The 15,348-nt window shown below is 37.4% G+C and overlaps 1 protein-coding gene across 4 annotated transcripts in view; it reads left to right on the forward strand.

Annotated features, from left to right (window-relative positions):
* ptprub (protein tyrosine phosphatase receptor type Ub) overlaps positions 1-15,348 on the forward strand; it is a 231,326-nt gene that overhangs the window by 121,531 nt on the left and 94,447 nt on the right. For all 4 annotated transcript variants that reach the window (XM_032558323.1, XM_032558324.1, XM_032558325.1 and 1 more), the window contains exon 3: positions 3,212-3,483. In XM_032558323.1, coding sequence (XP_032414214.1) covers positions 3,212-3,483 — 272 coding nt within the window. The remainder of the gene's footprint in view (positions 1-3,211; positions 3,484-15,348) is intronic.

The raw sequence follows: 15,348 nt of genomic DNA on the forward strand, positions 1-15,348 counted from the left end.
TAGGGGTGTGCAGTACTGGAAGTATCCCCTGTTTGCTGCTGCAAATAAGTAGGTCACATTTGCTGGTGGGGTTGCACTTCATTATTGCCCCCAAAGAATTTCACATTGTTTCTTACATTTTAATTGTTTGGAGGTTGTGTCATGCAGGAACTGCCCATGCTTACAGCACACGATGGTATAAAATTTTATGACACTTGAAATCAAAGCTGATATTATCTGGTAATTCCTTAGGTTCTTGGCTCAGGTTTTACCTCACCAACTCTACTTTTAAAACAATTACCTTTATTATTTAACTCAGTTTCCACCACAGGGTTGCTACAAGACAGAAAATATTTTTCAAAAAGGATAATTCTTGTCTTTCTTGTAAGCAAGGCAAAAAAGCAAAGGAGTCTTCTTTCATCCAGCTGATCTGCAGTGTGACACAACAGGAGTGAGGGGAGAAACAGTACATCAGTTTCTGCTTCTTACAGCTGGGAAAAAAATGCATCAGTCATTGTGAGACTTTCTCTGGCTTCTCATTAAAAGAGTTTTGAACCATAAGATTGCTTGACTAAATTATTAGCATTTTTAAATCATATTTTTTTTCAAACCTTTGTATATCTTAACACCAGTTTTTAGAAAATGCAGAGAAGAACTTGGCTTTTAGTTTTTGAGAGTTGAAGGACAACTGAATCACTGATTCATGTGTTATTACATGATGACCTGGTTCACTGTAGATGCAGGAATACAAAAGAAATGCTTACACTAAGATATATTTAGTGTCATGGACCCAAACTGCAACAGGACAGAGGCTGGCGCATGATAAAGATTGTAATGGAAATTTATTGATGAAACTGATGGACTTACAGAACACAAGGGAAAACGAACCGGAATCAGGATGACGGCAACAGTGAACAAAGGAATATACCAGATTCTTTCTGAATTCACTCACTGAATTGAGTCTAGCAGTGAATGAATTAAACTAAGGAGCTGAAATACCTTGGGGACGTGACAGTGGTATGCAAACCAGGAGAGTACAATCTAGGAATGCAAAGCAGCTGGGGAAGAATCTAAGCAGGGAACTGAGAGGAAGTAAACTAACGGGAGCATGAGAAACCGAATATAAACAGGGGATCCAATTAAGCTTAAGCTAAGGAGTAATGCCAATCTAATGGTTTAAACCAAAATATGCAAAACGAGAGAGAAGAGAAAAATAAGAAACTCAGTAAAAATGAACTAATATGGAGAGACACTAGTCACACTCAAATGACCAAAACACAAAGATCGTGACACTCAGCCCCTTTCATGACCTCCTTCAAGGACTCGATATGGAGGAGAGGAGACAGGTTGTGAACAATTAACTTAAGGAGAATAAATTAAGAAGTGCTCAGGTCAAGCCAAGACACACATCCAAAGATGCTGTTGACAGTAATGCTTTGAAGCAAACGCCGCAGTTAAGCTTTAGCCCTTTCCAAAGACTATTTTTGGTGCTTTTTTTAGTTACTTTTTTGTTAGAGTCTGTGGTAAGTATAGTTCAAAAAATCTTAACCTCTTCATGGAAAACATGAAGCTACAAAATGATACAGGTGATCCTTTTTGTGCTTAAACAGGTAATTGGTATTCTTTGGGTGTCTGGGTCAAACTGGGTCAGATTTCTTGTTAGTGCTGGACAGTTCTGCACTCATTACTCACTGTACTTCTGCTAAAATTGTTCGCACAGTGTGCAAAACACATTTAGAAGTTTAGCAAGAGCTCTTCTGTCTGGAAAACTTCCCAATTTATGTGTGCAGACCGTGTGGGCTGCGGAAAAGAAAACGTGGTTTTGATATGTCACCATTCACATGCTGTTACATTTAAGTGAAGAATAAATGTCTTCAGGACACCTGGCGCCGACGATGTGACTGTCTGCGTCTCCCAGGCTCATTTCTGACTGAGAACAGAAAGACCTTGGAGTACAAAGACAACAGACTTGATTATATGAGTACACAGGAAGGTCTCCAAACATTGTCGTGCTAATCACGTTAGTGGGCACAGACTCAAGGCAGGACAGATGCTTGGCAAAGGGCAATAGGGTTATGTTGTCCTGATTAGAAGTGGGGCTCTGTGAGGGAGGGAAGGAGGAGGCGGCTGTGAATCTTGTCTCCTACCTCGGCATCACCTTGCAAAGGTAAACCCGACCGTCACTTCTTTCTCCGCGCTCAGTCTGTCACTTTTTCCACGTCTCTCACACAGCGTCTGTATTCAGGAGCTAGCGCCTTAGTCAGAGCGGATTTTCGTCCCCCCGTTTCGCTGCCCGCATTCATTTTCCTTCTTGTCAACCACCCACACAGCAATGAGTTGTCAGATGATAGTTTCAAATTTTCTTCTTACCGATTTGCTGCTTAAAGTTGTTAAAAACAAATTTACTCGTTTCTGACATGTTTGCTTTGGTTTGCAGAAGGAAAATAAAAAAACTCCAGGGTGGCTCATTTGCAAACCTCTTTCAGTAATGTGTAAGTTGAAGAACAGCTGAGCAAATATTTGGTACAGAAATGCTCACATGATGAACCCTTGATAGTCAAACTGTTCTAGTTATTTCATATTAATAAAGTGCACATGTGAGAGTCTTAAGGTACCGTTGTAAAACCCCACAGACGAACATACCATCTGTACACGAGTTTTTGTTTTTTTTGTGCTGTAGGAAACTGAGTCATTAGAGATAACACAAGAGTGTTTCTGGCTGCTTTCATTTTTCATTTTAAAATAATTCAGTACTGAAGGCATTTTATTGACTTTTTCACTTTTTTTTTCACGTTCCACCACAGCAGCTTGGGGAGGATTTCCATATTTTCCATTTGCAGGAAAATATAATAATATGTAATGATAAAATGACTATCTGTTCAACTTAAACAGAGTCAATCTGCCAAGTTTCGCAAAATTACTCAGCAAAAATACTAACTTTAATGTGTGCTAAAAGCATACATGGCTTTAAATCCCCCTTTGATGTCCTCTAATAAAATAAAGTGTAGCCAACTGCCTTTAGATGTTTTTTAATTAGTAAATATAATCCTTTAGTAGTTATGGTTGCAAAATCCCAAAATGTATCAAAGTTCAAAGTGTCTGTATGCTTTCCAAGGCAGAAGAAAAGAGTCAAAAACTTTGACAATGGATTGCTTTGACACCCAAAGTGATGCGTTGACTCGTTCTTGTGATTCGTGTTAAGTTTTCTGTTCTTTTCTTTTTCTCTTTTTAGGGTCCTACATGTTGGTGAACTCTTCCCAGCATGCTGCGGGTCATCGTGCTCAGCTGCTGCTGCAGACGCTGAGCGAAAACGACACACATTGTGTCCAGTTCAGCTACTTCCTGTACAGTCGTGATGGCCACAGTCCCGGGGCCTTGCGAGTGTATGTGCGGGTGAACGGCGGTCCACTTGGGAGTCCGGTGTGGAACACCTCGGGGTCTCACGGCAAACAGTGGCACCAGGTTGAGTTGGCAGTCAGCACCTTCTGGCCGAGTGAATACCAGGTATGAAGCTTGTTGTGCTTTCATTGATGAACTACCGGACACTTCTCTGGGTTAACACTGGTCAGATTCTCAGTACATGTCGTGTACTGAAGATATACAGACCCCATGAGCAGAACAATGTAGAGCTGGAAAATGTAACCTAGTAAGATTCTGTTGATCACTTCTTATTTTAGCCTCAAGGTGAATCTTGTGGTAATTACTTGCATTTGCAATTCAATTAGCACTGATTCCCCTGCGAATGCAGTCATTGTTAACGTTTGAGGTCCCTAACCAGATGTGACATGGGAATCTCTGGTAGAGATTACGCCCAGCCGCATCATCCCAGCTGCTTGGTATGTCATCACGTTCAGTTCTCAGAGCCACACTGTCATCGTCTGTGGGTGTCTAATGTGGCGGTGGATAGCTTAGGTAGGTGAGTGTGAGGGTTATCCATTTATTAATCCAATTTCTTCTTTCTGCAAACTCTGCTAAGCTGTCAGAAAGCTATTAGGTTGAGTAGCACGCATTTTATCAAGAACTGTCAATCCCCCTGACTTAATTAAATTCTATTCGGCCTTGTATGTTGTGACCTTGACTATGTAAATAATAGCCCTTAGCACTGTATAAACCTGGGGGTAGGAGCATTTGGAGGCTTTTCAGCCAGCATCATCCAATCTTAAGTTAAGTGCAGTAAACAGCACAGGACATGACTCTCCCTTAAGGATGTCTAAGTCTTAATAGAAAAAAAAAACTTTTTGTAGACTCTAGCATGTTAATTCCAATAAAATATTTAAAAGTTAAAAGTTTAACTCAATTAATTAATTAATTAATTAATATATATATATATATATTTTTTTTTTACATTCCAAGGTTCTGGCTAGAACTTTTGTATTAACACGTTTCTGGTATGCCCGTAATTTTGATGCAGAAGTGACATCAGCAAACAACAGCGATGGATGACAAACCCGTTTCTCCTGGAGATTAATTCTCATTTAAAAACAATTTGACAGGATGCTGGACAAGGCTGTTGTTGTGTGCAAGTTGTGCACAAAGGAGTTGGCTAATCACCGAAGCTATTCAAGCCTAAAAAGAAATCTCAGTGCAAAACATGTTTCAGCCAACACAGACATCCTCAATGCTAATGTCAGCATCCATAACCCATATTTCTAAAAAAACAATTTTATTTAAAGAAGTTCCATGAATAATAATCAGTTTTCCATGAAAACTTTCAAGTTTTTCCAGGAATCCTGGAAAAACGTGAAAGTTGAATGGATGTCATAGAACTTAGCACCAATCCTTTGGTTGAATAACCGAAATAACAGAGTGAAAACAATATATTTGTTGTTAAACTCATTTATGTATTTATTAAATAATTTAGCAGCAAAAAGATTGTGAATTGTTGGTTATATTTTTAACATATAATTTGCAATTAATTAATTACAGACACTGTAATTAACTCAATTAAATATATTTGAGTCTCACCGCTAAGCATTATATTTTGATCATCTTGCCACTGTCTATTTGTAACAAGTTTTGGTGACACTGATAAGTTTTATACAGCAATCTCCACACATGTGGTAACAAAGTGTAAAAAAAAAAGGCTTGAAAAAATTACTTTTTTGCAGCAGCAGCATAAACACACACTGAAAAATATAGAAAAATATAGACTTCAGTTTGAGTAGACCTTTTCACTGAAGCAAAGATCTCATATTACTGAAAAATTTTCACAAAATCACCAGGGGCACGAATACTCTAACAATTCTGTGATTATTTCAGTGAAGCATTCAATATTTGTATCAAAATGTACAGAAACTGTTCATTAGCAGTTCATTAGTTCATATCTCCCTTGGATATAAACTCTGAGGTTTTTTTTTGTGAGTTTTCAAAAAAGGTGGGAGACTAGAGAGTGTGACAGGCAGGAGATTGATACAAGAAAATTGCTGCTTCTCCATTCTAAAAGTTTATAAAGAAAACAATGATTATAAAGCTTAAAACAACTGCTTCTTTGCAAAGAAGGCTTTACGAAGAACAATAGTATCTTTTTACCACTGGTTGGAGAGGTTATAAAACCCCCTAAAGCTTTTTGTTAGGATACTGCAGCAAAGATCAGCATGTTGGGGTCAACAAGCTGCCATAGGAACCTTTAGGGACTATCTACATACCAACCAGTTGTTTAGGAGGCATTCCAGGAAAAAGTCTTTTCTGTACAGTCAGAAATGTAAACATACAGATTTTGCTAAATGTGATGAAACTGTGTGCTTTACAGAGATAAGACTAAGATTTAGCATTTTGGCAACAAATGCTCCTGAAGAGCTTGTTGTGAAGCTAAACACATTACGCCCACTGTTGAGTATGGTCAAAGATCTGTGATGCTATTGGCCTTTTGCTGTTTCAAAGACCGTTGGTATGACCTGAAGATAAGAGAGCATAAGAACGGCTGGGCGATTTACAGAGTCAAAGTGGAATGATATCTGAATGCTCTTTATAATCTTAGGTAGGACCTATTGCTTTCTTCTAAGCAAAAGGGATTTGTAGAAAGGTATTAATTGCAGGGGTTATGTTAAAATTAACAGAGAATTTATTTATTAATCTGTCCATATTAATTACTAAAACAATTGTAAATAAGTCGAAGGGCATGGCATGCTGGATATACATTTGCATCAACAATCACCTGATTGTGATAGTCTTTAGTTAAAACACATGGGCTATAATGTAATAATAATCATAGCTCATTTTAATTGCATATTGATAAAACATACAAGAAAATGTTACCCACTGGTCAAAACTCCTCATTGGAAACCTGGTGGAGCTTTTTGCAAAACAAATAAGAAAACTAGAAAAAGATAAAAAGATAAAGCAAACAAGCTAAAAAAAAAAAAAAAATTCACCCTTCCAACGAACTGCCAATGAAACATGATGTAAGGTTGTTGGCAGAGATAAACATGTAGGGGCAGGTTAACTGTACTCAGATACTTTCCTGTGTGTTTACTTCCCTGAACCTTTTCCAGCTTTTCCAACCAAACAGGTATACTTATCAAACAATATCATCTGATGGAGCTTCGAGAAAAAAGTTCAGCTCAAAAAATCTTACTGAAACAGAATCATGTAAGTATTGGTTGTATAATGGCTGTATAATGCAGACTGGTTTGGTCTCTCTGACTGACATGGAGAGTTATTATATATGACTAATATATTATTATTACTGAAGTATTTTGGCTGCATTTTGCAGTTACAGTTTCTGAAGGTAGAAACGGTTTGAACTCCTGAATTAGCTATCAGGAAAGGATTATTTGAGAAGAAAAATAAAAGTTAATTGGAACATTAACTTTTTTTTATGTTAGTAACTTATTTTCCCCAACTTTGTTTTTCACTTAATATTCCTATTTTGGTTTATAAAATGTTAATTGAAATTAATACATGGCAAATTTAGATAATTTAAAATATAAATAGATAAAATTTACACACTTTGTTTGAAAGCTGAATTATGGATTTATGCAAACAATTAAAACAGAAATGTACCACAAACTTATGACATCTATATAAATCACAAAAGCAACAATTATTTTTACTCCTGCTATATAAAACAGCCCTATATTTATTATTTTGATACATAAACATAAGTGAACATTGGACTTTAGCATAAAATTATTATTAGTCTCCACAAAATGTGACACTTGTCAAAGCTTTTTGTGAAATTATCTTCCTCAAGAGCCGGCCCACATGTAGCTGTTTTTCAGACTATTTATTTTAATTAATTATTATGGACATTGTATTTTAAAGTTTGTTATGGGAAATGGTATGTCATATGAAATCATCCTAAATATAATCAAAAGCTAAAGCTGTTGAGTAAATGTGAAGGAAAATCAAGTGTAATGATAAACCAGAAGATGAGATGCTTTCAGCCAGGTTCTTTTTTTTTGTGCAAACCATTATTTTTACAGTTCCCTTAATAGATATATTAAACATGAGTTACATTTATGCTGAACATCGAACAACGAGAGCTGAAAATGGTTGCTTCTCTCCCCAGAGTGGTTCTCTGCTGTGTGTGATCTCTCCAAAAAGCGACTCGCTGATTCTCATTACGCACTACTTCTCTCTGTCTTAACATTGAATCAGATATGTCATAAATGCAACAAAAATACTTCTTATAATGCAGTTTCTTTTCTTCTTCAGTCCTCCTTTGAAAATGGTTTTCAAACCCATTTGTTTCCTTTATCCTTTCTTTAATTTTCTCTGTGGATTTATGTATTTGAAAGCGTCACAGCTAATGGTTAGGCGTACACAGTGGTTTACAATAATATTCACCGGCCTTGAACCTTTCAAATTTTTTCATGTCACATGTCCAGGTATGGTTCGTGACAAACTTTTCCTTTTTGTTTGTCCTCGTAATGCTTTCCCTTCACTAATGTACTCGATAAATTTCTTAAGCTTTTACAGAACAGCTCTACTTACACTGTATTCAGTACACAGGAGAGCTCTTAAGTGACTTCTTTAGAGACTTTCTTTCCTAGATGAGCAATTAGGGGTATCAGAGTAAAAGAGGCTGCATACAAATGCTTTCCAAACCTTTCAGATTTTTATTTACAGAAATGTTTTTAATGCAACAAAACCCCATTAAATTACATAGGAGTTTTTTTTTATTGTAAACATGAAAATAGTTCAAGAGGAATTAATAGTTTGGTGCTTTAAGTGTGTCAGAATGATGCAGTGGCTTCCAATGAGATGCAGCACAAAGTAGAAGGAGGGTTAAAATGGCTCATGAGGAAGAGGAGGAGGAAACAAACTCAACAGGAGAAGAAGACTACCCAAGAAATGAGTATTGACTGTACAACCTTTTAATAGAGCAGCTTAAAAGACTAATAGCCTGGCTTTTATCTCATGTTGAGGAAAACATACTGCTCAAATTGATTGGATTAAATTGGCTAATATTGGGGATTTGATTACAAAGAATTGGCAACATTAGAGCAAATGCATCCTAATGTGACAAGAAGAATTAAAGCTGTAGATTTGATTTATTTATTTTTTCTCCCTCCACTTCTTCTCTTACATGTCACGTTTTCTCAGTTGACCTCATACTGCTTTTGAGCACAAAGGGAGCAAAACAATCTGCCCCCGCAAAGGCGCGGATGCCATGGCTTACATTGCTAATCCCTCAGCAGTCAAAAGACCTCATCACTGTGGAATGACAGTGAGTCTCATCTTGCAACAAGCCACTGCTCTCCTTTTACACAGACAAAACAGATGAAAGAGAATGAGGATGTTAAAGGCTGGGTGTTTTCTTTAGCGCTGGCCATCCCCTCGCGTTATCGGGCGAACGAAACGGAGTCAAAGCATCAAAAGAACAACAGACATCTTAAAGCCCGCTTTGCTCCAGAGCTTCACCACGATTCCTTCAAAGAGTTTATTGTAACTTCAAATACTGATTGAATTATTTGAGCCAGTATATACCTTAATCTTTTGCACGTTGTGTCACGTTACAGGCTTCAATGTGTTTTATTCAGATATTTTAGGATAGTTTAGCAGAAAAATACTACGCACATCCACTGGATAAAAAACATAATGACGATTAAAACATATAAGATCGTCATGACAAATATATCTAATCTAACAAAACACTCAAACCTTTGAATAGAAATGTAATCTGTTTCAACAGCCTGTTTGTTTCTTTAAAATGTGTAAATGACAACATATTTTTCTATTTAAAATAATAAAAATGAATGTAATGTTTTTACCCCTCACTCACAATACCACCAAAACAGACACAGCGATCAAAATCAACGTCATTTACAGCAATGGAGATTTTAATTCCATATCTTCTCATTCTTAGAAAGATTTAATGGTGAAATAATAATTAGCATAGTGTTTTTTGAAAAAAAACAAAAAAACATCCTAATTGACATGATTCAGATGATTAACATTTGACTCTTTACTTTTCGTAATTTATATATAACTTCTCTATCCTAAACCACTCTGAAGGCCATGGGGCCATGTTATTTAACAACCACAAAATTAATCATAACTAAAAGGACAAGAAAAAGAAAAATTAAACTTTGTTTTCATCTTTGAAAATCTAAAAAGTGTTGTGTGGTTTTCTATTCAGTTCTCTTTTCTTTTATACACCCAAACTAAATCCAGATCAGCCACTTGCCATCATCAGTCACTTAATGGCACGATGTTGGCAGGACAACCAAACCGACCGAGGAGGAGCAGGAACAAAGCCACTGTCAAAAAACACCCAGTTCTTCTTATTTCCACTGGGGTAAAATAACTCCAGAAGAACAAACATCCCTTAACAAAGATGGTCTTTTAATCAAAGTCTTTTTGCCTGTGTTGGTCTCAGGGTGCATTACTGCGCACAGATTTCTTGCCTGGATACAAAATGTCAGTGTAGCCGTTTGCACTGCAGAGATACAGATGGAAGTGATGCTCACAGAGGCTTGTTTTAAGATTTTATTTTAACGAAATACTGTTTACGCCGTACACAGTCGCTGTTTATGTCTCCAAAATGTCATTGTGAAATGTAATTAAAAAGAGTCGGCAAAATGCTCTGATAATCACCAAAACTAAGAGGATTAGATGCTGAAAATAAATCAAAAATATCATTCAAATCTGATTCGTTCACCCACCTGCTGGTTTCAAAAACTATCTACCTGATTACTTTCAGCATGGGTGCTTTGAGATGTTATCACTTAAACAGGACTTTGCAGATTTTTGTTTTTTACAATATATCTGCGTGTTATTTGAAATAATTGTTTCTCTTTTAATAATAAGCTTAATTAAGCTCACATTTTTGTGCTGGATTCACATGCATCACTCTTCCCCGATACCAGAAAATTCAGTGGATTTTCAGGTTCTAATGCGAGATCACCTTGAAGCGCCTCGACAGAAGATGTCCTGTGAGATCCGTGTACACTGCCGTATTCCTCACTGCGTCTTATTGGTAGAAGTGTTTGCAATACCTGGAGAACCCTGTTATCAAATATTAAAGATGTTATCCAGCCCTCCTAGACGGCCGAATCGAGCCACAGACCGCCTCTCCCTCACCTCTTCTCTGACTCGCACTTTCCCTTTTACTTATTCATCTCTTATTTCAAATGTCAGAAACTTCTCAGCTTTTCGTCTTTTCTGACTTCCAAAAACCTGCTTTTTTACTCTCTATTTTATTCATTCTTGCTTTCAGCTCCGTCGCACAGTTCATGGTAACTGTTACTCTAAGCTTAGTTATGTAATGCTAAGTTTGTGCAAATCATGAAAGCAACCTGTGCTCCCGCTGTGTATGGCGCATATTTCAGTTTCTACTCTCTATCCTGCTTTCAAAGCTGACAAAACTGTTTGGAAATATTTTAGATTGCAAGAGTCACCAACAGTCTTGGCAGAAAAAGTAAAGAAAATCTAATTTATTGACTTGTCAAACCTGAAACATCTACACTAATTACAGATTTTTTAATTAATAGTTTGTAATTTACAGCCATTTCCCTATATTTGTGAAAGCAATGAAAGGGAAACTTTTATTTCATCCCGAAAAAATGACTAGGATTGCAATTCTCCTTAACTGGATGTGCTGCTTCACCTCCAACTCAAGCTTTCCATCAGAGGAGGCTTTTAAATTATATGGAAAATTGTAAAATGTAAGATTTAGTAGCCATTTTTAACTCCCTTAGCTCTTTGTTGTGGTATTCAAGCTAGTCTTCTGCAGACTTTTTAGATTTGTGACAGCCAGGGATTATTGTCCAGCTGGAGCAGGTCACTCTGTAATAACAGGAGGTGTGTGTGTGTGTGTTTGTCTTTTTTTTTCAAAGCACAAACAATGAAGACAGAACTCAAGAATCTTCCTCAAAGCAAACCATTGTGACAAAATGATGAGTTTTTTTGTCACTTTTGTAAGTTACAGTTTCACAGTTGTGAGTGATTGTAGGGCCTGTAGCTTCAAACCCATATTCACAGTTTCCCTTCTGCCAAAAACTTCAGCAAAGATACAGATTCTAACAAGAGTCCAAAAATATAAAAAGAGTAGAAGACGTCCATTGGAGCTTCACTCCCTCAGAACTCAAATCAGCTTCACCTGACCACAAGTATGATATTTCACTTGGAACAAATTACTTTTTGTGAATTCTGCCCAATTTCTCTCAAACTGCCCTGACAGATGGGCTTTTTACTATCCTCTTCTTGTTCTCCCCAAAAAATGAAATAATCTCTTAAGCCAGACCTGAAGTAAGCACAGGCAAAGGTTTAAAGCGTGTCTAAAAAGTCCACACACTCCCGCTGAAATGCAGAAACAAAACAAATCATTCTCAAATTTTTTCCATCTATAAAGTGTCACATGGAAAATGTGACTCTTGGAAAAACTAAGACATCCTATTTACATAAGTATGCACACTGCTATGATTACATCAGTACCTGACAGTAGATATATAGTGATTCATTTGAACTAAAGCTCAGTTGTCCTAGAAGGATTTGAGTTATTGGTAATTGGAGAAAATGTTGGACAACAGTGACTTTACAATAGCTGATTTTTCCTCCTTCACTGATAAAAAGACAAATTGGTAACTGCTTAGTGAAGGAGCCAAGAGTCCAACAGAAGCTCAGATAGTTACATGCTTTTTCTCTTAATTGCAATCCTCATATGACTCCTGTACTCACCACATGTTTGGACTAAGGAGTAAGGTACTGAGACACAGGCCCCGTCTTCCAAAAAAACAAAAAACTAAACAAAAACATCCGAGCAAGACTAAAATCTCCTAAGACCTTGTGAGTGAATTTGCTAAAGGTGATGAAACCAGACTTGAACTTTTGGAACAAAATTCCTAAAGGGATGCTTGACACAAACAATGCAGCACAGCAGAAGAACAGACTGCTAACAGTGAGACACTGTGGTGAGCATAATGGTCCAAGATCGTTTTTCTTTGAGTAGAACTATGTCTTTTTTTTTGTCAAGTTGGATAAAATAATAAACAGTTGAAAACACCATCTTATTTTGTGTCTGCTACAGGCTGAATAACACACTGTTACCAAAGAAAGAGGAAAATAGCCTCGTCAGATGAAAAAGCCAAGTTTTGGAATGGCCTTGTCAGTCTTGAGCTAAATCTGATAGAGAGCCCTGTGGGGTTTGCTGAAGAGGCTATCGGACAGGATTTCCTTCCACCCTGAAAAATCCGGAGAACTTTTGCAAGGGAAAGTCGACAAATATTGTCAAGTCAATGTGTTGCCTGCCGATAGATTCCTACTAGTGAAGACTGAATTCTGAAACTCAACTTGTTTCAGCAAATTATTCATTTTTTCCTGTATATTTCCAGGAACAGCTTTTTATTTCAGTCGAATTATAAAAAAGACTTTTTACAAAACAGGTAAAAAATAGATATCAGCACCCTTTATATAAGCTGTATGTTTCAACTCCTCAAGGCATTATCCATCTATTAATTCTCTAGAAAACAAACAGCTATCAGACAGGAAGTGGATAGACACTCCTATATTTTAGAACCTATTATGCTTTGCCGTTATCAGAGCCCATCTCTGTTTCTTTTCCTTCACTGTCGCCTGCTGAGCCCTCCAAGCTGAGCCCATGCGTACCAAGAAAGATCGCATTGAGATTTCCGACACTTGCACTGTTGTCTCACACTTAGCCGTTATCCTCTGGCATTTCCACCCGAGCAGATTTAGCTCAGCACTGGAGCATTTCTCTGTGAACTTTTAAGGATTTTTAGAGAAATCTAATCTGTAACTCAAAAAGTGAGTGAAAGCCTTGCGTGTCTAATGGCGGAAGGTAGAAGCTGACTTGCAGGGCAAAATAAATCTTTTCTTTATCTGTAGACATTACTATTGTCTCTAAAGAACAATATAACGGGGTAATGTAATATGTTCTGGTAATGTGCCTTTTATATCTGCTGTAAATCACTTGATGTTCAGCTCTTGTTTTTTTTTTTTTGTTTTCTCCTTTATCTCCAGAGGCTTTCACTCCTAGCGGAAGAAAAGTAACAGCTTGTTAGAATATGCAAAGTCTTATTGGGAAAGTGGATTTCAATAAAAATCTCTGAAGTTTTTTATTGAAACAAATGCTCTAAACGTCTCCCTCCTAATAAGTTCCTTTCTTAATGGCTAAAAAAATTAGGGATTAACCAGTAATCAATCTGCTCAGCGCTTCAGCTCAGCAGAGAGTAATAACAGTTTCAATTAGAGTCTAAAAGATGTTCTTTTTTTTCTTGCTTGTATACCATTAAGCCTAATCAGTGTTTCTGGCTAATTTTGATGTTGGCCTAATGGCACGGCCGTGCGTGTTTACCCAGCTAATTTAGGTCAATACACTGAAGTAAGTTGGGTTTTAGTCATTACTCCTATTATTATTTTTTGTTGTTGAAGCCATGGTATGTTAGACAGAGAAAGAGGAGGAAGGGAGGGAAATTGGCCACAAACTAAAAAACATTTGACAATGCAGGAAATTAATCCTGAACTAAGAAGCTGATGCGCCACAGGCTTTGTAGAGAATCGGCAGCCTGAGAGGTGTAGGAGTGGAAGTGGCAACGAAAAAGCAGGAAATGTTAAAATGGCTCTTTTTTTTCTTTTCTTTTTTTTTTTTAAAGTTTGGGCAGCTGCTTCCAGCTCAACTTCCCGCCTTTTCTTAGGAACAAACAGAAAAATTGACTTTGGCAGAAGAAGATTAGCCTCAGTTTTTCCTCTCTGAGAAGAGTAGCCAGGGCAAGGCAGGGTCTCAGTCCAACCGCAGGAGACCCACCTGTCAGGACCTTTCCTTCTGCGTTCCTGCTCACCTCTCCTCTTCCTCCGTTAGCTCTGCACATCCCGTTTCTGGACGATTCTGCCCAGATGGTTTTTTTGGCTGACCCCAATCTCCTCACTTCCCCCCAGGATATTTCTGTGAAAGGTTCTTCAGGGGTCATAGACAACTGGGTTTGTTGTCAGAATAATCTGTTTCATCCTTTTTTAAGTCCAGCAAGGTGGACTGAGTCTGTGCCGCTGACTATAGATGGTTGGACAGCAGGCCAGAGGTCTAGAAGAGGTCTTTGTGTCCCTCCAGTGAGGACTATAGTGGTGAAGATGATTTTTTTGTTTTTTACCTGCAGTCTCTCAGTTAATTGTTAGGGGGAAAAAAGATCACAAGATTGTGCTAATGCTACAGAAACACAATCATCATACTGGCAAAAAGTGAAAAAAATGTGGATATTTTCATCTTCTATAATGTAATATCCCCCCAAATATCAACTGTCTTGAAAAGCCAAATAATAAAAAAAAAACTTCAGTTCACCTGTGATTTATATGATTTCAATATGAGCTATGCAGCTGTTCCTTGCCATAAAGTTTGGGCTTTGTGGCAAAGTAGGAGAATATAGCAATTATTGGAGGACACCCTCAAGGCATCCTGCTTAAAATCTGACATATGCAAAACACTAAGTGTGAAAGATAACATTGCCCATCACCCTGGACATAACATAAACATCAAAATTTTGAAAAATGGTCTTAGCAGAAAGTAATACTTTTGGAAAGCACTTTACTGTGTCTAATTTCTACTGGTATTTATTGTCAGATTTTTCAACTGTATGCACTAAAAAGAAACATCTCTCAAAAAGTAATAATGCCCTTATAATGTGTGAAGGATCTAGACTACACCAATCCACCAAGACAAACAGTAATGGTTTACAGGACATGTAGTTTTAGTGCGTGTGTGTGTGTGTGTAAGTGCGCTTAGGAATGGAGGTAAAAACTAAGACGTGGTGATGAGAAGCATGTGGTAATCGTTTGCTCCTAGGATTATGAGAAACAGTAACTCAATGCTGGTCTATGATCAAACACATGGATGGAAGACTGTCCTTGGTGCTCCGAAAACAAACATCACCCCTGTGTCTCATAACTCTCCCACTATTATTGGGGATGGTGATT

Source organism: Xiphophorus hellerii, chromosome 3, assembly GCF_003331165.1.
Source record: "Xiphophorus hellerii strain 12219 chromosome 3, Xiphophorus_hellerii-4.1, whole genome shotgun sequence".
Classification (NCBI taxonomy): domain Eukaryota; kingdom Metazoa; phylum Chordata; class Actinopteri; order Cyprinodontiformes; family Poeciliidae; genus Xiphophorus; species Xiphophorus hellerii.